The sequence below is a fragment of the Pygocentrus nattereri genome, chromosome 3, assembly GCF_015220715.1.
Source record: "Pygocentrus nattereri isolate fPygNat1 chromosome 3, fPygNat1.pri, whole genome shotgun sequence".
In the NCBI taxonomy this organism is placed as follows: Eukaryota; Metazoa; Chordata; class Actinopteri; order Characiformes; family Serrasalmidae; genus Pygocentrus; species Pygocentrus nattereri.
In genome coordinates, this window is record NC_051213.1 from 29763342 (window position 1) to 29790643 (window position 27302).

Below are 27302 nucleotides of genomic sequence, written 5' to 3' on the forward strand. Positions count from 1 at the left end.
GATTTTTTTTTGTCTCAGCAAACAAATATATAAATTGGAACATGCTTTACACTTTTCATACTTTCTGAGTGTGTGCATGCTCTCTCAGAAACTATCACAGATCCATCAGTTCTGACAGATTTGAGTGTGATTGCTCAGTATAATGTTGCCTTTGTCCCAGGTATATGCTCCTCTCCTCTGGGCCTTGAGGATGGGCGAGTTCACTACGGTCAGCTGACCTCTTCGTCATCCAGAGAGAATAACCCAGCTGACGCAGGCCGCCTCAACGTCGTCCCTAATGTGTGAGTGTCTGAGGTGGTGCAGTGGAGGTTTTATGATGGGGTTTTGTTATATTTCTTTCTGGATCAGAGCACCAAGTCTGATTAGAAACAGCAAATTAATCCAATGTGACCTTTGCTCACTTGTCTGATGTTATTTGTGTAGTCATTCTCTGTTGTTGAAAAGTTTGGATAATATCAGTTGTCATATTAGCAATTTTTATTTATATTTGTCTATATACAATGAGTTTTGCATATACAATTACAAGATAATTGTCTATATGTTAAAATATAATGTAGCTAGACCTACTTTAAGCAATATATTGTTAAATGTTAATTATAACTGTAATAATTCTCATCTTTCTCAATGTGTCCAATTCAACCACTGCTATTGAAATAGAATGCATTCTGGTTGTTCATTTGATTGTTACTTTATTCTCAAAACTATATACCTTCATCAGTCATTTTAAAATGACTTCCAGAATCATTCTAGAGCCACCACACATGAAGAAACATTTTATTGATAGTGTATATAGAATCATATTTGTGTAAGCTCTGGCTCTTTACAGTGTTGAGTCTAACTACTATCCAACTATCTTAACTCATCACCGATCATTAATAACATCCCTTCATATTCTAGTTTAGTGATGGAGCCTGGCTGGAGCCCGTTGCCAGGAGACCCCCACCCCTACTTACAGGTGGATTTCCTGGAGCCCACCTGGATTTCAGGGGTAACCACCCAGGGCAGTGAGCGCATGTGGGGCTACCTCACCAAGTACCGTTTGGCTTTCGCCCTGGCTGAGAACTACTTCACTGACTTCACAGAGACTGGGGTCAGGGGTTCAGCCCCGAAGGTATGGGAGGCACTTCATGTCCCTGTATCTAGTTGTGTGTTTCTGTCTGTGTGCTTCTTAAACCTACTGTCAGAGATGAAAACTAAGGATGGGCAATGCCCTAGTTTTCTTTCGCTTTGATAAAGAAATATTTTATTGATGTTTTATACCATTAGCCTTCAAGTACCAGTATGTATACATTTAATTCAGTTTTAACAATCTAAATTTGTAGTAAACATGTAGTGGAAAGTCTTTGCCCTATAAACAACTGTCTGATTTGTGAATCATTTCATTTGTGTATTCTCGAATCTTCCCCTTATTAATGATGAAGAGAATTTGACCTGTGTGCAACCTCAAATTTGTTCCTCAGTTAAACAGAAAGTAATGAAAAAACACTTAAGACATCCCAAACATGCCTTTGAACATGCTTCAGTTACATATTGTTCATAAGAATTTTTAGGAATGCCATTTGTTGAGACATATAATTGTGTGGAATTTTATAGATTTTTTTTCATGACTTTTTTCATTTTTCCTCATCTGTGCCATTATTTATGGAGCTGACTGTATGTTGGTCAGACTTTCTTTTTATTGTAATGTTGTGCTTCTCCAACAATAATAGTTCTTCCACTAACCTGGATAATAAGTGTATTTTCCTATATCCTACACATTTGCCACTGCAATAATTATTTCACTGTTTTCATCGCACATTTATAAGTTGAGTTTTATTTAAACAAGGAAATAAAAAAAAACCTGTGAAAGGTAGAGGTCATAAAGGTGGATGACTTATATGACAAAGGTCTTGGGTCAACCATCCAGAGCAATGGACAGTGTAGAAAAGAGGTGAAGAAGAGGGTGCAGGCAGGATGGAGTGGGTAGAGAGGTCAGGGCTGATGTGTGACAGAAGGATAGCAGCAAGAGTGAAAGGGAAGGTTTACAAGACAGTAGTGTGTCCTGCTATGATGTATGGTTTGGAGACTGTGGCTCTGTCTAAAAGACAGGAGGCTGAGCTGGAGGTGGCGGAGATGAAGATGCTGAGATTTTTGTTGGGAGTGACAAGGCTGGACAAGATTAGAAATGAGCAGATCAGAGGAACAGTGAAGGTGGAGCAGTTTGGAAGACCTCAGAGAAGGTTTATGGATGTAGTGAAGGTGGACATGGAGATGGTTGGTGTGAAAGTAGAGGAGGCAATGGATAGGGCAAGATGGAGGCAGATGATCCGCTGTGGCGACCCCTAAAGGGAGCAGCCAAAAGAAGAAAAGAAGATTATTTTTCTAATGTAAGGATTAATATATATATATATATATATATATATATATATATATATATGTGTGTACAAATTGGTTCCCAAAAGAGAAATGTTTCAATTGTAAGGAGAATTGGCTTTTCAATTCTCAATGCTTCAGTACTGAACCACCTATGCCTGGTGAAGACATTTATGTTTGTAATGTCAAGATTTCGTGAGACAGGATGAGTGTTAGGGTACAGTTTTTTGTGGTCAGTTATACACAGTGTAAGTAATATGATATGTGTGATGAGTTTACTCTCTGCTTGTCTGGCAGATCTTTGAGGTGCGGATGGTGGGCAGAACTCCAGTCACGCGCTGGCTGGACAGGCTGGTCAGGGCTCGATACCTGCGTATCATACCTGTACAGTACCGCCACACTTTCTACCTTCGAGTGGAGATCCTGGGCTGCAGAGGAGGTAGACCTTATCTTATTCTTTCACTGAGAAACACAGATCCTCTACCCCTGTACTTGCCCTACCCTTGTTGCTTTCAGTTTTATCCACATCTAAGCTCTTTGAACTGTTTTATCAGCAGAAGAAATACGTTCTATACATATACAGCACACAACCAAAAGTATTCGGACACCCAGACATCATGTGCCTGTCTGTTTGTTGAGCATCTTGTGCCAAAATATTAGGTATTAATATAGAGACAGTTCCACTTTGCTGCTATAAAAGCCTCTGCTCTTCTGGGAATACCTTTCCATTTTGAAACATCCCTGTGGGGATTTACTTCCATTCAGCCACAGGAGCATAATAATGTAGCATTAAGATTTCTTTCACTTCATTGCAACTAAGGGGCCCAAAACAGACCATCATTCCTCCACCAAACTTTATATTTGACTGTGTTTTCAGGCAGAAAGTGTTTTCCTGGCATCTGCCAAACCCTGATTCATTTGAGTAGACTACCAGATGGCGAATCATGATTAATCACTCTAGGGAACTCATTTCCACAGCTCTGTAGCCCATTAACAGTATGCTTAACGCAACTCCAGCCGACGCTTGGCATTATGCATTGTGTGTGGCTGCTGAGTCACAGGAACCCAGTCCATGAAACTTCTGCCATAAAGTTGCCATACAGGCTGATGTTGCTTCCAGAGACAATTTGGAACTTGTTTACTGCGGCCCAGTGATTAGGTGACACTGTGTGACACTGGTAGGATTAAATGAGCCCACCTTACTAGCCTTACTTGTTGTTTGTTTGAATCCGTCTAATCTTAACGCTGAAGTGAATGTCCAGGATATGACGAACTGCACAGATACTTTGTTCGTACAAATCAGCCAGAGAATTGTTTACAAGTTACGCTATCAGACCTCCTTTGTTTGGCCCACAGCTGGGCTGTTGTTGCTCCTGAACTTTCATCATAACAGCACTTCCACTTGACAGGTGCTCTAGCAGGGCAGACATTTGACAAACTGACTTATTGAGATGGCAGCTGGTGACAGTGTTTTATTAAATTAAGGTGAGCTCTGCAAGTGTTTGTCAGTGGTAATCGCATTGTAGCATGTTCGAATGTGTTTGTTATCAGAGATGGTGGCTGAAAAAGCCAATCCCACTAATGAGAAATGGTGTTTACTTTTTGGCCATGTAGTGTATTTGAAATAATGTTCGGGGCTTCTTTGCTGTACTTTTTCCTCACTTTGTAAAACTGTTCCAAGAAAGCGACAGCATGGTGTGTGTTTATGTCAGGCATGAGCCGAAGGAAAGTTTTTTATGATAACATGCTCCCTATTGGGTTCTATTGCTTAATTAGACACTGGAAGCATGCTTTTTTTCTCCTTTCAGAAGAGCTGGTCACTCCCAGCAGCTCCAAAGTATCCACAGTGCCCCCTAGTGTTGGAGTAGTCACTGTGACACAATGTGAGCCGGATCAGTTTGCTTGTCTGAGTGGGGACTGTGTACCTGTCACAGCTCTCTGTAATGGCAGATTGGACTGTACAGACCACTCAGATGAGCTGGGCTGTGGTGAGTCTGATATTTATCTATTGTAATGTGGATAAAATACACACTGCACTAATTTTTTTGCATTAACTGTATACTGTACATTAACTCTTGAGTAAGGATCGAAGCATCACAAGGCTGGTCCCCTAACCTCCAGCCCATGACTGCCCCACATTGTCTTATATGTCTTATGTGATGGTGATTTCTGATTATGTTTTTATAAAAGATATAGAATAGATATAGATAGATAAAGATTCTGATAAAAAATAAAATATTTATATTTAATTTTGCCTGTTTATTTAAAAAAATATTTTCTTGATTTCCTGCTCTGTAAAATTGTAATCTTTCTTTATCATTAGGCACAGTTCCCACTCCAGGATTACCAGGGTTACAGAATCACACTGCATCGACCGGAAGCCCTGGCTATCAGGACTACACGCCTGGCCCACCGGGTCTGCATACCAAGAGTCCACAGGATGGTCGTCCTGGTGTGTCTACTGTTTCTCCTATTGTGCCAGGTGCACTCGGAAAACCAGGTTTACTCAGCTATACAAAACTATTGGCAGTGATAAAACATGCCTGTTTTTGGTACAAACAAGCATTTATAACAGATATAATTTAAGTGCACAGAGAAAAAAAATAAAAGACAAGAAAGATGCAGAATATGAGCCCTTTAATGTGGTAACCAATATGGTTAATCATTTTGTAACATATCAAAAACGTGTGTGCAGGATTAAAGGACATGACAACGCCTCATGATGGTGGCTTACCTCGGGTGTTGTGTGTGGAGGGTCAGTTCACTTGCAGGAGCGTTGGCTGTGTGGACGCAGAGCTCGTTTGTGATGGACGTGAGGATTGCCCTGATGGCTCAGACGAGGATCGCTGTGGTACTTATTAATATTCAGAGAAATGCCTGTTTGTCCCAGGGTATATTATCTTAGTTAATTTAGTGTCTCAACCTCATCTTTTAGATTTCTCCACACTACCTCCACCAACGCCTACACACCGTCCAGTGGTGCCCAGCCCGTGCTCTGCCAAACAGTTCACCTGTACCAGTGGAGAGTGTGTGCATCTAGACAAGAAGTGTGACCTCCACAAAGACTGTGCTGATGGCTCAGATGAGAGAGACTGTGGTAGGTTAGATCAATTCAGAGGCTGGTGAAGACTCAAGTGAGCATTAAAGGAGGGAAGCACACAGTTGTTTGCAAAAGTTTGAACATCCCTGGACAAAAGACATGTTTTGTTGATTTTCTAAGTGAAAATAAGTTATCCTGATGTTAGTGCACAACGTATATATCTTTTAATATATTACATTTAGCAAATAAACAGTAATTATACATATTAAAATGTGCAGAAGTATGTTCTCTGTGGAGAATATGTTATTCTCGTTTATTTTCATTTAAGAAATCAGTAAAACATGTAGTTTGACCAGGAGTACCCAAACTTTTACATGCAATATATCCTACATGTGACAAATTCATAACATCTCCTTTTTGTAAATGATCTGTCTCTGTCTATTTTGTTAATGAGCTATGATCTGTTGATGCTTTTCTAAGCTGCCTTTACAGTGAAGGTTTACATATGTCAGACTAATGCAGTTATGTATAGTAATTCAGTGTGTGATTGAGTGGCTGTGTTTTTGCTGTCTTCTCCAGTGGACTGTGTGATGTCTACGTGGACAGCTTGGAGTCAGTGCAGTGCATCCTGTGGCCTGGGTTCTCTGTTTCGCAAGCGGGAGATCCTGAGAGATGCACGGGCAGGGGGCTCCTGTGGTGGGGCTCAGTTTGACAGCAGGGCCTGCTTTCTCCAGGCCTGTCCAGGTAAATGCATACCACAAAGCACTAGGTGTATAACATTTTGAGAATTTACATTGAAAATGAATTGAACAAGCATTTAATATTCTTCAAAAGAAGAGATGATACTACGTGTTTTTCTGTCCCATTGGGTGACATCTGTTAAGTTAAATGAGCCCACTTTTCTAGCCTAATGCTATTGTATGTGGTATTAACTGGACGCGGATTTTTGCTGTTTGTTTGGATGCGTCTAAACTGCAAAGACACTTTATCCCATACGAATCAGTTAGTCGAGCCCCTTAAAAGTTACACTACCAGATCTCCTCTGGACTAACTCGGCTCAGGTAAGCTTTAAGGGCATGACAGTATCTGGTCTTTGTGTGTTTAATGTTAATTATTAGCTCACTACAGCAGCTACACTTGTAATGATAAATGCTGATGAGTTAATTTGCTTGTCAGCTCATTCATCCATGAGTTGTCAAGTTGAATAAATAGGAAAAGCAGTTACCTTAATTAGCTTGATGATGTTAGCTACATATTTTTTCATTACACTGCTGTTTAATGAACCAGTCCTGCACTCCTACTTTCTGCTGACCTATAGGCTGTTTTTTTTTTTAGATATTTTTTTTTCTGATCATTTGCATTTTTTGAAAATCTTTCATTTTTTTATTATCCACATTTAACAGGCAATCTGAAATAACATTTTTGTGGAGAAGTAGAATGTCAGAGTGAATTTATGTTCACTTTTCTGTCCCTTGTCCCTTCTTTTCTTCCTGTCTCCCTTTCGCTGTGACTGATTTTCCTCTTTTTACCCCTATATTTGCTCTCTTGCTCTCTCTCAGTGGATGGGCAATGGGCAGAGTGGAGTGAGTGGTCAGAGTGCGATGCAACATGCAATGGTGGTCTTAGGGTGAGAAACAGATCCTGCTCGAACCCTCCAGCGAAAAACAGTGGGAAGGAGTGTGAGGGGATGATCATGCAGACTCAGAGCTGCAACACACAGCCATGCGGACCCGACACAAACTCTAAGACAGGTCTGTGTACCAGCTGCTGACTGGAAAGTCAGCAAAAAGTTTGTACTTTGATTGCTAGAGTTTTCCTCGACTGAATGAGCGATGGCATGTTGCGATGAGTCAAGTTATAACAGTATAATTAGAAAAATCCACCAAACAGCAACCTTTTTAATCTGACAAGTTTTCAGACCCAGATTAAGAGTAACCCCAGACTGAAAAGGCTTTAGAATGGTAATTCTCACTTGACACTGAATTTCCATTCAAAATTTGGCTTTGATGTCCTGGAAACAGGCACGTTTATTGTATTAAAATAAACTGGAGGAAAATTTGGTCTTCCATGATACGGGCCCTTAAAATGATAACTAATACCCTGTAATTATTTATTAATAGTATTTCTTAATTCATTATCTGCATGAAATTTGATCACTTTTCAAATACAAGGCATTCTGGATGTTCATTTTATTCTCAATTTCATTCTCAGTGTTATACAGCAATTCAGTATGGAATCTGCAGCTCTGTTTGTTCTGGACACATCTAACATTGCTTTCTTTTTTAGAGATTCCTACTGATTAGTTTAAAAATGGGAAGTTATTTCATATATTTGTGTGCAACAGTTTATTTTTATTTTATTGAAAGCAGTGATTTTTGACATTAATTCCAAATATTTACTAATTACTTATTAAATTTAAATATTTGTTTAGTAAATTCATGTATAGGCATCAACTTCACAACTTCATAGTGTCTTTAAGATTCTGAAAAAGACGCATTCAATCAGGTGTGTCCAAAATTTTGACTGGCCATGTTTTGAGTTCATGTTCCATTCTGCATGTTCTTTGTTGATATAACTAGCATTAAGTGAGGGCTTTTATCTTCTATAGGCTGCACTAATGGCCTGGTGCTGGTGACAGAGTTGGACTGTGCAGAGGGGAGAGTGGAGCCATGTCCTCTGACCTGCTCTGACCTTCATTCTGAGAAGAACTGCTCCACCCACTGTCTAACAGGTAGTAGATCACAGTCGCATATTCAGAGCCCAAATAATAAGACCAGCCTCTGTATGAGTTCTCATAGTAAGAGAATATTTCATTTGAGTAGGATGTGTGCTCTTTTCCTGTCATTGTCAACGACATACTTTGTTTTTCCAGGATGCCGCTGTCCAGCAGGTCTGTTTTTTCAGGATGGCCACTGTGTCAATGCCAGCAAGTGTGTGTGCTTATTGGAAGGATCAGAGCTGCAGCCAGGAGAGCAGGTCGTCATAGACAACTGTACTGTCTGGTCAGTGAGGTTAAATACTCCTAATGACCTCTAAAAGCTCTTTTGATTACAGAGGCTCTCCTGATCACTATTTTATGTTTTTAAAGTTGAGAATTAGGGAAAAAGACTTTTGTCTTTTATTCTCTTGTTTTTGTTTGGTTCTCTGCATGCCATCTGACCTCTGCCTGTGTTTAATCTTACAGTGTGTGTCAAGATGGCAGTGTTTCCTGTGACAACTCCAGCTGTATCTCCAAATGTAATTGGTCAGCCTGGTCCTCATGGACCTCTTGTGATGGCAGCTGTGGCACTGGCATACAGCAGCGATTTAGGTAGGCTAATCTACTTGTTTAAGTTCTTACTCATTTATAAACAATCACTAGACTGTTGATTCATTTTCATGATATCCTCTCACAGGTCTGCCCTGACTCCTTCTGGAGCGATGCATGTAGAGGCGTGCGAAGGAGACTCAGCAGAAGCACGGCGATGTTACTCACCCTGTCAGCCAGGTCAGATCCCACCTGTTCAAGATGCTGAGAACAGAGAACATCATACAGAGAACATTACTCATCTCCGTAACAGTTTAGCACATATAGGCACGTTTGACATGTCTGTTGGTTCAGCCGAGTTACAGCCAAATTCTTCTAACCAAACCAAGACATGTTTGTTGTCTGAATTTGCTTCTTTAGTTTTGCACTGCTACAAATATAGTATAACTTGAAGATGAATTGAAACTTAAACCTACAAATTAGCATCATGCAGACTACATGTCTAATTCATGTTGCTGAATAATCTAATAGGCTCGTCTGATTTCTGACACTATATAACAGGTCATTTGTGTACCGTTTTATAGATGGTTCTATTGTTTTTTTCCTAGTCAGCTCTATATTTATGCTTCATTATTTAACCTTCAATAACTTTTATTGAGGAATCAACCAATCGCGTTTTCATTTCTATTACGGCTGCACAATATAGGTATAAAATTAGATATCTGATAAAGATGATGGATGTCACAATAATGATATGATAATATTCCATTGACATGCCTTGTTGCAGACAGTTCCACTCTGTTTGAATGTTTTCCTGGTCCGCTGTCATCTTTTCCACTTTCACCTTCCAGTTCCGTTCACCAAATGAGAAAAGAGCCAAAGACACCACAGCATATCACTCATACATGGGCTAATGTTGGAAATTGCACTAACTCCCGGAAAAAAGCCATCTCACAATCTTTATACTGGCTGCACACTGTATGAGTCTTTTTCTGGACCATGCACAAAATACTGCTGCAGTGTTTATTATACTGTTCATTTTGCAGGTAGCACTCTACCAGGACCTGTAAAAATCATGCACTTTGAAACTAGGTGCATGCAGAGACTCAGAATGTGCAGTCAGAATAAACAATGAGTTCCATAATTTGGTTCAGACAAGGCACAACCAATATTCTCCTGAATACAAAAAAAAAAAAAAAATCAAAGGCCGATACCCAACACTATCCAAAATCGACAACCTAACAAAATCCCAGGTAACCTCATTTCTATCCCAGCTTCAGTGAGGGTACAACCTTTTCACCACTAAATCTCTATATAAACTCTTAGCTGCCTTGTACAAAGGCTCTCATACAAAACTAAAGAAGCAAACATGTCTTGGCTGATCAGCTACATTCTGAGGGAAATGGATTTTTAACTGAACTGCCACTTTAAAGAACCATCTACAACAGATCAAGATGTACTGTGGAATATTTATAGGCTTGTATGCCTTCGTTACCATAATGAACAATGCCATTTCTGGTGGGTATATAAATCCTTTAGGTTCAGAAGAAGCTCCATGGAGTGAGTGGACGATGTGGTCTGAGTGCAGTAAGACGTGTTTCCATCATGTGGATGCTGTGGGAATGAGACGGCGCTTTAGAAGCTGTAACCATACTGACTCAAACCCGCCTTGTGTTGGGGAGGGGGAAGAACAGGAGCCCTGCAACACGATGCACTGCCCAGGTGCACATACACAAACTATCGGTCTTTGTGCTCCAGTTTGTGAAAGGATTTCTATGATGAATAGCTGCTGCACCTGATTGTGGAATGATATTTATGAGAAATGCATGCTCTTCTCTCTGTATCTGTCTCTGCAGTGAACGGTGGTTGGTCTGAATGGTCTCCGTGGTCTGAGTGCTCGTCAGAGTGTGATTCTGGAACTCAGATTCGAGAGCGTTTCTGTAGTTTCCCTCCTCCTCTGTATGGAGGCAGCAGCTGCCTGGGTCCTCACATACAGACTCGAGACTGCAACTCCCAGCCCTGCTCAGGTGCTGCTGCACGAAGTTCGGAAACATTGTTTTCAGTAATACATGTGTTAAATGTATTTCAGAGCACATATATAGAATAATATGAATATGAGATTTTACATGTGTAATAAAGGATGAAAAGAGCTATAGATAATTCCATGATCACTGAGGATGTTGGATTACACTGAAAGTTAAGTTGGGATAATATTGATGTCCAAAATGCCTCATATGTAAAAAGCAGTAATCATATTTCGTGGCAAATAATATGACATGACAGACTTGACTTTACACTGAGAATTACACTATATTATTTAGCATGTAGCAGTTTAATAGTGGAATCAACCAATCTCATTTTGTTTTCTACTGAATGAGACCAATCATTCTAGGCCTCCAATACATTGTTGATACGTCACTGAGTGCTTATACGAATGGTGACCTAACAAACACGTTTCAGTCAGATGTTCAAAATGGAAAACAGCAGCAGCAGCAGCTCTATGGCAGAGCTCTTTACTGAAGATGTCAGTGTAAAACTGCCTTTACAAGTCCATCTTTACAGTAGAGTGAAAAGTTTATGTGCATCGTCGTTAGCTTACTGCTAACAGACTCTTAGAACCCAATGAGGCGCTAGGTGAAATGATCACTATCAAAGAGATGTTTTTCCTCCTTTTGGTCCCAGTTTTGACATTTATGGCCCAAATTGAAGGCCTAGTTCACTAAATTATGGCCCAGCTCTCTCACCACTAGATTACATTTTAATCTAAACTCTACAACAGCAATGTTCAGTCCTTGTCCTGGATATCTACTACCATGAAGAGTTTGGATCCAACACACCTGGCTCTAATATTCAGATGATCCTGAAGACCTCCTTTACCTGGATCAAGTGAGTTAGGTTAGGGTAGGAGGGTAGATCTCCAGGAGCTGGCCTGAGCATCCTTGCACCACAAGTTATTATTGAAAACAACTTTAGAAGTTTTTATTGAATTAAGTAATAATGATTATTTTTCTAACAAGTAATGTAACAGTGTATATCTTTTACACTGCAAGCTGTTTTCGGCTTACAAGCTCAGTATTATTCACATGTATGACTATGCAAATGTGTTTGTGTGTATGTTTGCTTTTTGGTTTGCAGGTGTGTGTCCCACTGGTATGACTTTCTTGACTACAGAGCAGTGCCAAGCTCAGGGTGGTGCATGCCCACGTGTGTGTCTTGATGCCACAGCCTCGGTTCAGTGTGCTACAGAGTGTTATGATGGCTGCTACTGTTCTCCAGGCCTCTACCTGTTCAACAACACCTGTGTGCCTCTCAGCCATTGCCCCTGCTACCACCAGGGGGTGCTCTACACACATGGTGCCACTGTGCCACATGACACATGTAACAACTGGTATGTCTTGTCTCATCACCACCCATCGTCACCCTTACAGCTAGTTTTATAGACGTTGTCGGTCAGGCAATCAGTTATTGTACAGATTTCATAGGAATATATGTCAGCAGTCATGTGTTTTTGTGCTTGCATCTAACAGCACGTGCATTAATGGAGAGATGCAGTGTGGTACAGCACCCTGTCCTGGTGAGATGGCTTTTCGTGGTAAAACCTTTCGCTGCTTGTTAACTCAAAGCCACATTTAGTATGTTCTTTAATGCTTACATGCATCTCTTCATCCTTCTGTTATCTCAGTTGACTGTGGCTGGACTGAATGGACGTCCTGGAGCACATGCAGCAGGACATGTGATGTGGGCATCAGGAGGCGGTACCGCTCAGGGACCAATCCACTGCCGGCATTTGGGGGACGTCCTTGTGAGGGCGACCGTATGGGGCTGGACACATGTAGCATCTACCCTTGTAGTGGTAAGACTTTATGTGAATTACAGAAACTGCTGATTTGACTGTTTTCCTCATAACAGTTTATTCTGTGTGCCATAAGCAAGTTCACTGGCAAGTGTATTGTCCGATCAGGCTAGCATTGGTTCATCCCAGTGCATATACATAATGTTTATGTAGTAGATTTACCGAATACTAAAGACTGTCCCAACACAAAAAAACTGGTAGTTGTGTGATGTGACAGTGTCTAGACTATGGTAAGAGTGAGGTAGCCCATTATCAAAAACCAAATTTTTTTTTTGTGTATTTTTCTCCTTTTTTTTCTTTTGTAGTTTGTAATTATACTGCTTTTTCATTTAAGCCTTAGGGTCCTATTTTTATCACCATAGCCCGGCTGACCTGGCTCAGAGGCACTGACGTGATTCAAAGCGGCACAGTTGTTAAATGAGGTCGAGTTAGAATGAACACGTAACCAGTAGGTGGGGTTGGGAGTGCTGCAGCAATGTCCAATAAAAATGAACTCCTCTCATTCTCTTTAAGAGAATTAGAAAAAATCCACAACTCCAGTTAACTCCACAGAGTTCCATATAACATTGAAAAAATATTGCTACAAAGGAATCATTAAATAAAATTAAATAAATAAGAGTAAATATAAAGCAATCAATTAATTATTTTCATAAGTACTATAGTTCATTAACAGTGCGCTATAGCTGTCAAGCAACATATCAATCAAAGATTATTACATGATTTCCACTTCACCCACGTTGGCACAGGCATGGCCATTTCAGGACACCAAAACATCTACTCGAAGAAAATTGGGAAAAATCCTGTGCTTGCATCTGAACAAAAAGAGACCATAATTTTAACATGTGTTATCTGCTTGTGGAAAGCACTTTTACACCATGGAGCTAAAGTGAAAAGTCCTATATAAATTAACACTGTTATGCATTTTTCTGTCTCTGCAGTGAGGTTTATGTCTGATTTGCGTTGCTCACATACACATACAAATATATTTGTTTTTGCAGGTGTTAAGGGACCTTGGAGTGCATGGTCTGAATGCTCAGTGCCATGTGGTGGTGGATACAGGAACAGAACACGTGGTCCAATCAGAAGCCATGGCACACCCCAGCAGTTTAGTGCCTGCAACCTACAGCCTTGTGGTAAGTACAGTGAATTTCCCAAAAAACTGCAAAACGTAAATAAAAACAAAATGCAAATCATTTAAACACTATTTAATTAAAAATAGTACAAAGACAACATATCAAATGTTGAAACTGAGAAATTATATTGTTTACTAAAATGTATACCCAATTTGAATTAGATGTAAGCAACACATGTTGGACAGGAGCATGTTTACCACTGTGTTGCCTCAGCTCTCCTTTTAATAACATTCTGAACTGAGGAGACCTATTGCTGTAGTTTTGAAAGTGAAATATTCCTTATAAATGGACTGCAGGTTGACCAGTTTAGCACCCAGACTCTTTTCCTACGGAGCCATGCTGTGGTAATATGTGCAGAATATGGTTTGGCATTGTCTTGCTGAAGTAAGCAAGGCCTTCTCTGCATGGATGGCAGCATATGTGGTGCCTTCACAGATGTGGATGTCATCCATGCCATGTGCAGTAATACACCCCTATACTATCACGGATGCTGGCTTTTGAACTCTGCACTGGTAACAAGCCAGATGGTCCTTCTCCTCTTTAGCCTGGAGGATGTGGAATCCATGGTGTCCAAAAAGAATTTCAAATTTTGATTAATTGAACCTTGTCAGTTCATATTAAGTAAGCTCCAGCCCAGAGAAGGCATCAGTGTTTCTGGTTTCTGTTTTCTGTTTATATATGGTTCCTCCTTTGCATGGTAGAGTTTTAACTTGCATTTGTGGAGGCAGTGTTTTGAGAGAAAGTGGTTTCCAGAAGCGTTCTTGAGCTGTTGTAGTGATTTCCACTGCAGAATCATGTCTGTTTTTAATACACCTGAGGGACCGAAGATCACGGCCAGCCAGTACTGATTTTTGGCATTGTTGCTTGCATGCATCCATCTTCTTTTCCTGTATGTAGGTGATGGGAGTGGTTGTGCTGTGGGTCAGGAGTGGACAGCCTGTGTGAGAGAAGTGCTGCTCTGCTCAGATTTGGGGTCAGAGAATGTGATGAACTCCACATGTTTCTCAGGATGCCAGTGTCCCCAGGGCACTGCCCTACAGGTGTGAATCCCAGACCTATTCAGTTTAATTAAAATTTTATAGGAAGTGATTCAGTGTTTCAGTGTGATTTCAAATAATGCTTAAAAATACACTGAAATGCAAGTAGGAATGTGTGTATTTACACAGTAGCCTTTGTGTAAATATTTTCACATAGATTAAAAAATCAGTGCACCAACCTTTTTTAATGCTTAATACATAGCTGATGAATTTTATTTTGGCTATCAACTGAGTGCATACTCAGTTGAATACTGTATAGTTAATTGTAAAGTTTCATTCAATGCTTCACATATTTGAATCAGCCCATTCACATAAATGCATTTTATACTCTGTATTAGTCTTTGCTTGTCTTATTGCTGGTGTGTAATTGTGCTGTGTGTCCTACAGGATGGCAGCTGTGTGCCACTGTCTCTGTGCCGCTGTGATGTAGATGGTGAACAGTATGAGCCTGGAGCAGTGGTCCCAAAAGGCTGCAACAACTGGTAATAGAAGAGTTAGACTCTTTCAGCAGACAGTTTAGCAGGCAGCAACTGCATTCACTCCAGCAAGACTGACTTGGACTAACATTTCCAGTAAAATAAGAACTCATAAGTACTGATCCTGATGTCCAATTGGTCTTGCTGTCAAAACATTATTAGCTCTAGTACGTTAAATCAAATCATGTTGACAGACATTTGTTTCTGGCTAAAAACACCTTGTGAGAATAATGTAACTGGCTTTAAATGCAATTTTTTTTATTTTGAGTCTAATTTTGTTTATATTTAGTGTTTAAAATATGAATTGATTACTGATGATTTATGTGCCTAAGGACCAGTCTTATTTTGATTCATAGACGTACACATTTAAAGGAATATAAATTTAAAATACTAAAGTGTGAATAAAGCGATTTTGAAGTTCTGGACTTCTGGACATTAAGAATTTGTCATTCTATTCTAAACACTCAGATCTTCTTATCTCTTACTATGGTTTTATATAATTCATTAGTAATGCATTTACTAAGAGTTTGAGCAGAGGTAACCTATTCTCATTCTCTTTGCCTTACAGCACTTGTGAATCAGGAAAACTGGTGAATTGCACGCATTTTAAGTGTAACGGTAAGGCCCATTTGGTGGTGTAAGTATGCCCTTATGGTAAACTGTGTACAGCCTGATGCGAAAGATGGGTTTTGTTGATTTTCTAAGTGAAAAGAAGTTAACACGTCTTCTAAAGAGAAGTACAGATCTTAATGCATGATTACTGTTTATTAGTTGAAATAAACATATTTGGGGAAAGAAATGGCGCATAAACTGTGTCCTGTTTTATTTTTTCCAAAATATTAAACTCAGCAAATAAATTGAGCACTAGAATTGGCTGAAAATGACATATTTAATTATAGTATTATATTTTCAAATTTTTCTTCTTACATGTATATTGTATTTTTAGTGAATGGGGGGTGGTCAGTCTGGACTCCATGGAGTGTGTGTTCGGTGACGTGTGGTGCTGGATTGCAGTCACGCTACCGGTTCTGTTCCAGTCCTGAGCGTGCTGGCAATGGACTGCCCTGCCTGGGGCCGGACCGCCAGGACCAAGTGTGCGTCCTCTCACCATGTAGCCGTGAGTAACCCTTCACGCGCAAGACCTGGCAGAAGGAGGCAAAAGAAAAATTAAATGAATTTACTATAAAATGCCATTGAATGTTTGCTTTGAAAGGTGATGGAGGTTGGAGTGAGTGGACTTCCTGGACAGACTGCACTAAGTCATGTGGTGGAGGTGTGAGGAGCCGCCGGCGTGAGTGTGACAGGCCAGCCACTGAGAGAGAGGGAGACTTCTGTGAAGGGCTAAAAACTGAACTTATTGCTTGCAACATGGACCCCTGCCCAGGTACAAACTGTGCTTTATTGTCCTCCCTGTTGATTTGATCGTGAGTGTGTAAGTCTGTGAGTTAATTATGAGTTGATGTGATTCTTAAAGAAACCATAAAGCCATCATAAAATCACAAATTTAAATCACACGTTATTTGTTTATTTATTTTATTTAGGTTCAATAATTACTGTTAATAATTGTATATGTTCATGTGCGTGTGTCTGTACGTATGTTATTGCTTGGTTTGTGTTGTTTTTAGCCTTTAATCATGTCTTGTGTTTTCAGTGAGTCCGTGCTCAGCTGTGCCAGGCTCTGTGTTCAGTAGCTGTGGACCATCGTGTCCCCGTACCTGCGATGATCTGGCTGTGAGTACAAACTCAGCTCAAATCTATTTCGTAATGTTATTTACTAATACAGACTTTGCATAAAATGGATCAATTTCTCTGATGCCACTTTGGAGTCTTAGTCAGGGATATGGGAAATAGGTATGCTGAAGGTTACTGCAGCACTCCCAAATTTTAGGAGCAGGGAAAAAAGAGCACAACTTTAAATATTTTGAGAATGGAAAAAGAACTTTTGATCACTAACTTTTGTTTGTATTTTTTGTATTTTTAGTCTTTCTAATTTATATACAATATATACACTATATGCCAAAAGTATTCAGTCACCCATCCAAATCATTGAATCCACGTATTCCAATCACTTCCATGGCCACAGGTCTATAAAACCAAGCACCTCGGCCTGCAGACTGCTTCTACAAACATTAGTGAAAGAATGAGTTGCTCTCAGGAGCTCAGTGAATTCCAGTGGTACCGTGACTGGACGCCATCTGTGAAACAAGTTGTGAAATTTCCTCACTACTAAATATTCCACAGTCAACTGTCAGTGGTATTATAATAAGTGGAAGTGATTGGGAACGACAGCAACTCCGCCACGAAGTGGTCGGCCACGTAAAATGACAGAGTGGGGTCAGAGGATGCTGAGGCGCATAGTGCGCAGGGGTCACCAACTTTCTGCAGTCAGTCACGACAAACGTCCAAACTTCATGTGGCCTCAGATCAGAGAGCTTCATGGAATGGGTTTCCATGGCAGAGCAGCTGCATCCAAGCCTTACATCACCAAGTGCAATGCAAAGCATTATTGAATGCAATGGTGTTAAGTGCCACCACTGGACTCTAGAGCAGTGGAGACATGTTCTCTGGAGTGATGAATGACGAATCTCCGTCTGGCAATGCAATGGATGAGTCTGGGTTTGGCAGTTGCCAGGTGGATGGTACTTGTATGACTGCATTGTGCCAAGTGTAATTTTGGTGGAGGGGGGATTATGGTGTGGGGTTGAGGAGTTGGGCTCGGCCCCTTAGTTACAGTGAAAGGAACTCTTAATGCTTCAGCACCAAGAGATTTTGGACAATTTCATGCGCCCAACTTTGTGGGAACAGTTTGGGGATGACCCCTTCCTGTTCCAACATGACAGCACACCAGTGCCCAAAGCAATGTCCATAAAGACATGGATGAGCAAGTTTGGTGTGGAAGAACTTGACTGGCCTGCACAGAGTCCTGACCTTAACCCGACAGAACACCTTTGGGATGAATTATAGCGGAGACTGTGAGCCAGGCCTTCTCATCCAACATCAGTGTCTGACCTTGTGAAGGCAGACGAGCGAATACTTTTGGCAGAATAGTGTATGTTTAAATCACAAAGTTAATGCTACATTTAAGAGTAAGTGATTCCCTTCTCTTATTGGCTGGGGCCATTTTGGGCTTGTAAATTGTCACCTTAGGGGCATACTGCTAGCTGTGTCCTAACAGCAAGAGAGCACCCAAATGTCCATGTGCATCACAAAGCCTTCAGAAGCACACTGGAAACATCAAATGCGCATCAAGGCAAAATGTAAACAACAGCTATGGTTTGCATGTATTTAATTTAGTTTAACGAGTTATGTATTATTCCCAAATTTAGGATGTTCACAGTTTAAATAACATTACTAAAATAGTGTTATTCTGCCCTAGTGGTGGGCAGCTTGGTTGTAGGTATGCTTAATTTGCTTAGCTAACTACAACACTTAGCTTACACAAAACATAAGGTATTTACCACTGATTTACAGTGCTCTGGTCATTTCTCTCTAAGATGTTTACTGGAAGGATTGTGGAGATCTGTCCTTTTCTCCACTCCATGGATGATTTTCTTCTTTTCCAGTTTGAAAATGGAAAATGGAAACATCTGTCAAAAACAGCAGATTGCATCACATCACATTGTGCTCTGCCACTTGCAGCTGGTGTAGACAGCTTCATTGATTATATTGAAAGTGTTTTGATTTTATTGTTGAATCTGACATTTACAGCCTAATTGGTCAGTGCTCAACTCATTAGTTTCCAGGTGCTCATCACTTGTGTATGGCTAAAAAATTTCAATTTCAAATCTTCAACTTAACTTCCCATGTCACTGGTCTAGGTTTTTCAACAGAAATGTTCAAAATCCATATTTAGATCTGAACCACACTCATTTCTCACATGCCTATGACGAACAACGACACAAATGTTAATGACGGTGATGATAACAGTGATGATGTTAATGGTTATAATATTGATGATGAACATGATCCCACAGCACTGTGAGTGGCGTTGTGAAGCTGGCTGTTACTGCACTGATGGGAAAGTGTTGAGCGTTAATAACACCGCTTGCATAGAGAAAGAGCAGTGTCCATGTCTCAACCTTAACACCGGCCAGCGCGTTGACCCTGAGGACACAGTCCCCTCTCCAGACAGCTGCAACAACTGGTGAGGGGGATAGAGGGAGGAGTCTGTTGGAGATCATTATAGCGGTTTTATCGCCTGTAAGTTGATGTGTTTTATCTTTTCTTTTTTTAGTACCTGTACTGGAGGACAGCTCAACTGTAGCAATGACCCATGTCCAGGTTTGGCAACAACTTTACTCTTGTTTGAACCTTATCTTATACACATTCTCACATACTTGCTTTTGAAAATGAAAATTTGAGAGATGAATGCAAAATTTGAAATTTGAATCCCTGATCAGTGTAAGAGTTTACAGATAGTTATGCTTTATTAAAATTATGAAAATCATGTTTGAAAACCTACAAACTGGTCAATAGAAACAGTCCAAGGATAGCTTCATCTAACTTATAAGCTTACAGCTCTGTTTCTGAAATTTGAAAATTGAGTCTGGCTTGTTTTAGTGAGGTTGGGCTTCTGTCTTCTTCAGCATAAAGATCTTTATTTATCAGCTTCATATTAGCAAGATGATTCAACAGATTGTTCACAGACTTTACAACGCTTCCTGTGCTTGCGCTACAATTGGGCACAATAAAAGTCATGCAGTCTATTGTCACAGGTACCACATGTGCATCTAAATTATATGCAAGAACAGGCACAGTTAATACATAGATGAAATTTGCTTTAAAAACATTATACATAATTAATATTGCTGTCTCAGAGCTTTATATATAATGAAAATAAATAATTGTTATTAGAGCAATTCTGGCTGTTATGCATTATACTACTTTTTCCAAAGGTTCAAAGCAATCGCATTACTGTTATGTGTTAATTTGTACTGTTTTATCCCCAGTGATGTTACTAATGGGCTTGCTTATGTGGTTTGTGATACTGTCTGACATGCTATTATCTATGAAAATGGACAGAAGAAAATTACATAGCCAAGAACAGAAGCAGCCACCTTTAACATGGATTTTTGCCCAGACATCTATCCGTTTTATAAACACATAGAAAGCACAAAGCAAGTCTGTTTGAGATTCATGAACAACTCAGCATTGCTTGAGGCAAGTGTTCAGTTTGAATAGGGCTAAATGATGGGCGAGAGCTTCCATTTATACTGACATTAGCCACGTAGCTCCAGTGTAAAATTAAGAAGCAAACGCTGGATACTAGATATGCAGATGGATTACATTACGGATAAGAAGAGAACTGTGTAAACTTGATTTTTTTTTACTTTTTCAACTTTTAATTTAAAAGAATGTTTTCTTTAATGGGCAAATTTAGCAGGTTTGTAATATTTGAATAGAAGTTACTTATCAAATGTCTGTCTCTCTTTTTACTCTCTCTCCCTCTCTTTTTCATCTTTCTCTGTTCTTTAGTGGAAGGGGGCTGGTGTGAATGGTCCAGCTGGACTCCTTGTTCTAAGACATGTGGTGCTGAGTGGGTCTCTCGCTATAGGAGCTGTGCTTGTCCAGAGCCTAAAGCTGGAGGGGCAGCATGCCCAGACCAGCAAGAAGAACATGGTGGCCTTGGGGTGCAGATCCAAAGACAGCAATGCCCATCCATCACCTTCTGTCCAGGTTGCACACTACTAAGCCTCATGTATGAGGGCTTGTGCATGGAAAAAACAAACTCTCCTTGCTTTTTCTAAATAGAAGTTTGATGTATTCATTGTGTCAAATTGCGCTATTCACTTCCTAATCCATACAGTCTATATGTGTAAACCACGCTGTAAAAACAGGACCATTTTGAATAAATAATAACAATAATAATAATAATAAGAAGAAGAATTTTTCATTTATCTGTGGTTAACGTTCTGCCCCTATCATATGCGGCATCCCTTCCTTTAGATAAGCCTCTCTTAATGAGAAGATTATATTGACTGCAGGTCTCTCTCTGTCTTTGTAGTTCATGGTTCATGGGGCTTGTGGAGTACATGGTCAGAGTGTGATGCATGTGCGGGTGTGTCTGTAAGAAAGCGGGAGTGTAACAGCCCCCCTGCCCGGTTTGGGGGTCTACCATGCCACGGAGAGCACATCCAGAGCCGCGGCTGCCATGACAACCAAACCATCTGCTCAGGTTGGCTTTCCCACAGCATTCAGGGGTCCAAGTGTGTGCTCAGTGTTTAACCTTATTATCATATTATATGTTAAATATGTTATATATTACCTTATACAAGCTTATTCAATTATTATCTTAAAGGTTATTATTTAATAACTGTTATGAATGATGTATTAACTACTGTAAACCTAATATGTAAAGTGTATAATAAAAATATATGTAAAGTAGTTATAAATTTTCTCTCTCTTTCTTAACTCAGACTGCGAAGGTGGTCAGGAGGAGTGGCCTTGTGGGAAGCCATGCCCTCGTTCCTGTGAAGATCTCCATGGTGACACAGAGTGCCTGGACACACCCGGCTGCAGTCAGAGCTGTGGTTGCCCTGGAGACATGGTTCTGCAGGACGGAGTGTGTGTTGAGAGAGAGGAGTGCCGCTGTAAATTCCACAACAGCACCACTGGTGAGAAAAGCACACCTTGCAGGGCTTTTATTGTCAGCGCTCAAGAAACCAAAGAAAATCTTACATTCATTACCTGAATTTGATTTGCTTTAAAGATTGTATTTTCAGAAGTGGCACTTTGACATATAGATTTGATCTTTAACACTTTATGTGCACCTCTATAACAATAAAGCCTAAAGGGGCCTTGTTTTGAGCACTATTTTAAATTTTGAAAGTAAAGACAATCTTATGTTTATTTATCTATATTAGTGAAACTTTGAGTACAAAAAACTTTAAAAGTCTGATCTAAAAGTACTTCATAAGCACCTCTAACACCTCCAGCTACTCCTTATAAAAGCTGTAAATTCCTACAGATGGAAATGTGCTACTCTGGTTTTTTCCTTTCGCTTGTTATTTAGGGGTTGTCAGTATCAGCAATACTTCATGGGAGTGGCCAGGCAGGATGGATTGGCAGTATGCAAATTCAGGAGAGAGCATCATCAGAGACTGCAGCAACTGGTAACCTCAGCTGAGACCTCACCTCAACCATCCCACCAAAACAATTAACTCCAATGTTTAAGTCTTTATGAATATCATTCATCATTTTGCTCTCACGGAATAGAGCAGAGAAGGACTCATCATATCTGCATATTAACTCTGAAGTTATGACAGCTTAAAATTAAGTTGAAATAATACTGTCCACAAAGGTCATATAATCTGCTTATTTGCTCTGCATTTGTTTATCATCAGCACCTGTGAGGCAGGTGTCCTGAACTGCGACTCAGTTCCTGGTTGCCATGTTGATGGCGGATGGAGCCAATGGGGACCCTGGTCAGAATGTTCAGTCCCATGTGGGGGTGGAGTCAAGCTGCGGCTTCGTCAGTGTAATAATCCTGCCCCTCAGGGAGGTGGGAGAGAGTGCAGTGGAGCTGGTGACCAGCAGCAGGAGTGTAACAGTCATTCCTGCACAGGTGCGTCAAAGCCGGCTGTTAACGTTTGAGTACTTTTAATATATTTTATAGTTTAAGTTAGTTTAGTTTGGTTAAATTAAATCATGTTTTGCTTATTCAACTGTCTCTTGTTGTTTTTGTTTAGCTCTGTCAGTATTTTGTAGTCTATCAGCACTGTACTGTCCTGAGGTGATTTTCCTTAAAACGATTAATCTTAGCAAATAACAAAAGTCGATTCCACCCTTGTTGTTCCACCCTGTTTGCCAAAAGGCTTTTGACTGTGAAATGTAATGAATGAGTGTAAAGAACATTGTTGACTCTTCTCATGCACCAATGCAGGGTAAAGGATGGCCTGCAAATTTATCCATTGATTTTACTTGCCTACAAACATTTAAATTTAACTTAGAGGAAAAGAAGTCCTTGCAGTGTCCGATTTTGTTTTATAGCCTCTGATAAAAAAAATTAATTGCCACCAGAGTTTTATACACACACTGTACACTATAGAAATGAAACTTGGATATAATTTAAAGTAGCCACTGTGCAGCTTGTATAGCAGTATAGATTTACTGTCCTCTTAGAATAACTCACCACACAGCCATTAATGTCTAAATAGCTCACAGTGAACATGTCCAAATTGTGCCCAATTGTGTTGTTGTCCCTCCCTGGTGTCATGTGACTCATTAGAGTTACAAGGTTCCAGGTGTGAATGGGGAGCAGGGCTGTTAAATTTGGTGTTTTGGGTACGATTCTCTCATACTGACCACTGGATATTCAACATGACACCTCACGGCAAAGAACACTGAAGATGTGAGAAATAGAAATTGAGAGCAATTGCTGCTCTCCACAAAGATGGCCTAGGCTATAAGAAGATTGCTAAAACCCTGAAACTGAGCTATAGCACTGTGGCTAAGGTCATACAGAGGTTTTCCAGGACAGGTTCCACTCGGAACAGGCCTCACCATGGTCGACCAAAGAAGTTGAGACAGCGTCATATCCAGTACCAGCACAACTGTCTCTTGCCTACAGTCAAGCATGGTGGTAGTAACATCATGGTCTGGAGCTGCATGAGTGCTGCCGGCACAGGGGAGCTGCGGTTCATTGCGGGAAACATCAGTTCCAACATGCACTGTGACATTCTGAAGCAGAGCATGATCCCCTGCCTTTGGAAACTGCACCGCATGGCAGTTTTCCAACTCGATAACAACCCCAAACACACCTCCAAAATGACAACTGCCTTGCTGAAGTTAAAGGCGATGAACTGGCCAGGTTTGTCTCCAGACCTAAACCCAATTGAGCACTTGTGGAGCATCCTCAAGCGGAAGGAGGAGGAACGCAAACTGTCTAACATCCACCAGCTCCATGATGCCATCGTGGAGGAGTGGAAGAGGATTCCTGTAGCAACCTGTGCAGCTCTTGTGAATTCCATGCCTAAGAGGGTTCAGGCAGTGCTAGATAATAATGGTGGCCATACAAAATATTGACACTTTGAGCACAATTTGGACACGTTCACTGTGAGGTGGACTCACGTGTGTTGCCAGCCATTTAGACATTAATGGCTGTGTGTTGAGTTTTTTCAGAGGACAGTAAATCTGTACTGCTACACAAGCTGAACACTGACTACTTTGTTATATCCAAGTTTCATTTCTATAGTGTTGTCCCAGGAAAAGACATAATAAAATATTTGCAGAAATGTGAGGGGTGTACTGACTTTTGTGAGATAAGGTATGTATGTATGTGTGTGTGTGTGTGTGTGTGTGTGTGTGTGTGTGTGTATGTATATATATATATATATATATATATATGTGTATTTGTGTGTGTGTGTGTTATCAATGAAAGTGCAATATTAAAAGTACTGCATATTTAAATTAATTAAGGTCTATCTCTAATTGAGTTATGACAGAAGACAAATGTTGAAACACTAAAATTAAATTTTCTTTGAAAATTCTTTGAATTAAGTAGTTATTGTGATGTTAATTACAAAGTGATAAGTAAATTCATCATCATTATTGTTATTATTATTATTATATATGTCATATTTTAATGCACAATTACTGTGTATTTGTTGAATTTAACATACTGGGGAAAAATAAAACATAAGACATGGCTTGTGCAAAAGTTACAACATTTTATATTTAATGCTTTTCCCCCTCTGTTTTAAACTCAGCAAACAAATAGAAATTGTGCACTAAAATGATCAAATGCCACATGTACAATTCCCTGTACAGTATGTTACTGGTATTGACCAAGATTATTTTTTGCACATGACTGTACTCTACTGTACTCAGATGTATAGCCTCTGACTTTTTAATGCAGAACTACAGGCAAAATTCAAATAAAGAAGCACTTGTGAGTAACAAATAGGTTATGTTAGTTGTTAATTTATGATCAAGTTTACATAATGCTTTAGTAGAAATGGTTTCAGGAAACACTCAATAAATTACATCTCAATAAACCAATATTCTTAAGATACAGTTAACAGTAATAAGCATTTCAAGTTTTTGGGAAACGCACCCCTGTTCAGTTGAGGCATGTGAATAGTACTCTTCTATATAACTATTGAAGCAGTTCCTCTGTGTGTTCCACAGACACTGGCCCGTGGTATGATTGGTCAGCATGGTCTGTGTGCTCTGTGACTTGTGGAGGAGGAGAACAGAGACGCAGGCGTCGCTGCCGCACTCCCCCCTGCGCTGGCATGACACGCCAGAGCAAAACCTGCAACACACAGGTGTGCCTAGGTGAGTAACACATGTTATTACTTCAGTAACCATTTTACATATTATAATTCAATAGTTAATGGGAACTGTGAGAAGGCATTATTTATGCCTGGGTCAGCAAGTTTTTACCCACAGGTGCCTGCGATTTTGACAAATTTACTGAATTTGCTGATTTATGATTGCAAATATAACAGTGAGATACCAGCAGGAGCCATGAATTGAGCTTTAATCTTATGACCAAATATAAAACTACAAATAGGGCTGGTTGGCAAAATTCAATACTTTTAATGCTTAATCTTTCAATGCCAAATTTCAATACCTAAGTAGTTAGTCAGTGAGCCAGTAAACATCCTTGTTCCAAAATCTAGACTAGGATGGGTGATATGACAAAATATCATATCATGAACATTTTCACAATACATGATGTATGTTACAATATTTAAACACACAGACGCAATGCACTAGTAGTGCCACATTTAAAAACTGCCGTCAAAACTATGAATACAGTGATTTTATTTAGTGTTTTACATACTGCATTGCATCAGATCCAACTAAACAGAACTATATATGTTGGCTTTGTAATAAAACATGCTGTTTGTCACGCTTCATTAACTGCTGGTGATGTCCAAAATATGCTCAGTGTCTTTTTTATCTTGTCTTGTTTATTTCAATAACAAAATGTATCACAATAACAATAAACTGTCATCGTATTGCCCACTTCTAATCCTGACTGGTGATTGGCTGTCATAAGTATGTTATTAGATGCTGATATATTAGACGATTCCCAGCCGTAGAAGCAATATCGTTGGAGCTTTTTCCCAACCCAAGCTTGTAACAATGTTAATATTAAGTGGATACAGTATGTATAGCCAGCTGATATTGACAGGGATTGGTTTAAAAGCAATTTTTGAATGTCCTTCAGCGTGGCCGGAGACTTACTGTGTGCTCTCTGAGTTAGAGGAATTTGCTAACTTTAAACAGTGGTGCTTAGAGCCGCTTTCTGAAAAAAGTGATTCACCTTGAGTTTTTTTTTTATGTCCTATGGCAAAGAGACTTCCCCAAGCAAAACCTTCATTTCAAATGTATGATCCTGAGCTTTGGGGACAGCCTCAGGCTTTGTTAGTAAGTAGTTCTACTCGGTATGGAGATTGCTCCATCACACTGAGGTGTGTTTGCCATCGTAATTAAACCCTCCTGATGGAGCAGCACTGCCTGGGCTGCGAGATTTAGCTAATCGTCCTGTCTATGTGAAGGCCTCCCATAGCGCTAGTGGTGGTTAGCCTGCTGAAATGCCTGGCTAAGCGACATACTCATTTAAAAGTGAAATCGCTCCACTCTGCAATCGTCTGTCTCTCCTCGTTCCTTTGTGAATTCAGACGAGCTATTTCTGGCGACCTGCTGTGAAATAACCTGCTCATTTTCTGGTTCTGGTATGGCTTGACATTCACAGGAAAGACAGGTAGCAAGATCCTCCTACACAAAACGTCTGTTTTAGGACTAGTTTTGGGACGAGGTCAAATGAAGGAACAAGTGGCAGCTTTCATATTTCCTGTAGTCTGTCATAGTTCACAGCAGAGGCTCTTGTCCTCATAGTCTTTGCGGTGGAAATGGCAGCTAACAGGTTATCTCTAGTAAACTGTCTGTAGTGGGGGTCAATCCTTTGTTTCCATAGCCTGTTTTATCAGGGTACTGTCTTCCCAGGATAATAGCTTAAGTGAACCCTTTGGAGCAGCAAGGGATAAATTCAGCATATATTTCGACTTCAGGAGCAGAACTTGTCCAAAAATCATTGCGTTCTTACACAATGTCCATTTCATCCATTACTTATTATTTCAAAACTATAACCTTTGATTTGCTACACAATCTGGGCTTTATGTGGTGCATTTATGCATTAATGCATGTATTCT

At 40.0% G+C, this 27302-nt stretch overlaps 1 protein-coding gene across 1 annotated transcript in view; it reads left to right on the forward strand.

Annotated features, from left to right (window-relative positions):
- scospondin (subcommissural organ spondin) overlaps nucleotides 1-27302 on the forward strand; it is a 128063-nt gene that overhangs the window by 57615 nt on the left and 43146 nt on the right. The window contains exons 47-79 of the mRNA XM_037537369.1: nucleotides 161-281; nucleotides 898-1111; nucleotides 2650-2791; nucleotides 4161-4340; nucleotides 4676-4834; nucleotides 5048-5203; nucleotides 5288-5449; nucleotides 5972-6136; nucleotides 6952-7143; nucleotides 8001-8123; nucleotides 8265-8394; nucleotides 8577-8702; nucleotides 8788-8879; nucleotides 10179-10361; nucleotides 10496-10666; nucleotides 11775-12027; nucleotides 12167-12213; nucleotides 12322-12492; nucleotides 13491-13625; nucleotides 14523-14665; nucleotides 15050-15144; nucleotides 15707-15756; nucleotides 16085-16255; nucleotides 16352-16522; nucleotides 16790-16869; nucleotides 19113-19282; nucleotides 19373-19419; nucleotides 20614-20814; nucleotides 21143-21313; nucleotides 21555-21752; nucleotides 22151-22250; nucleotides 22482-22702; nucleotides 25267-25416. Coding sequence (XP_037393266.1) covers nucleotides 161-281; nucleotides 898-1111; nucleotides 2650-2791; nucleotides 4161-4340; nucleotides 4676-4834; nucleotides 5048-5203; nucleotides 5288-5449; nucleotides 5972-6136; nucleotides 6952-7143; nucleotides 8001-8123; nucleotides 8265-8394; nucleotides 8577-8702; nucleotides 8788-8879; nucleotides 10179-10361; nucleotides 10496-10666; nucleotides 11775-12027; nucleotides 12167-12213; nucleotides 12322-12492; nucleotides 13491-13625; nucleotides 14523-14665; nucleotides 15050-15144; nucleotides 15707-15756; nucleotides 16085-16255; nucleotides 16352-16522; nucleotides 16790-16869; nucleotides 19113-19282; nucleotides 19373-19419; nucleotides 20614-20814; nucleotides 21143-21313; nucleotides 21555-21752; nucleotides 22151-22250; nucleotides 22482-22702; nucleotides 25267-25416 — 4890 coding nt within the window. The remainder of the gene's footprint in view (nucleotides 1-160; nucleotides 282-897; nucleotides 1112-2649; nucleotides 2792-4160; nucleotides 4341-4675; nucleotides 4835-5047; nucleotides 5204-5287; nucleotides 5450-5971; nucleotides 6137-6951; nucleotides 7144-8000; nucleotides 8124-8264; nucleotides 8395-8576; nucleotides 8703-8787; nucleotides 8880-10178; nucleotides 10362-10495; nucleotides 10667-11774; nucleotides 12028-12166; nucleotides 12214-12321; nucleotides 12493-13490; nucleotides 13626-14522; nucleotides 14666-15049; nucleotides 15145-15706; nucleotides 15757-16084; nucleotides 16256-16351; nucleotides 16523-16789; nucleotides 16870-19112; nucleotides 19283-19372; nucleotides 19420-20613; nucleotides 20815-21142; nucleotides 21314-21554; nucleotides 21753-22150; nucleotides 22251-22481; nucleotides 22703-25266; nucleotides 25417-27302) is intronic.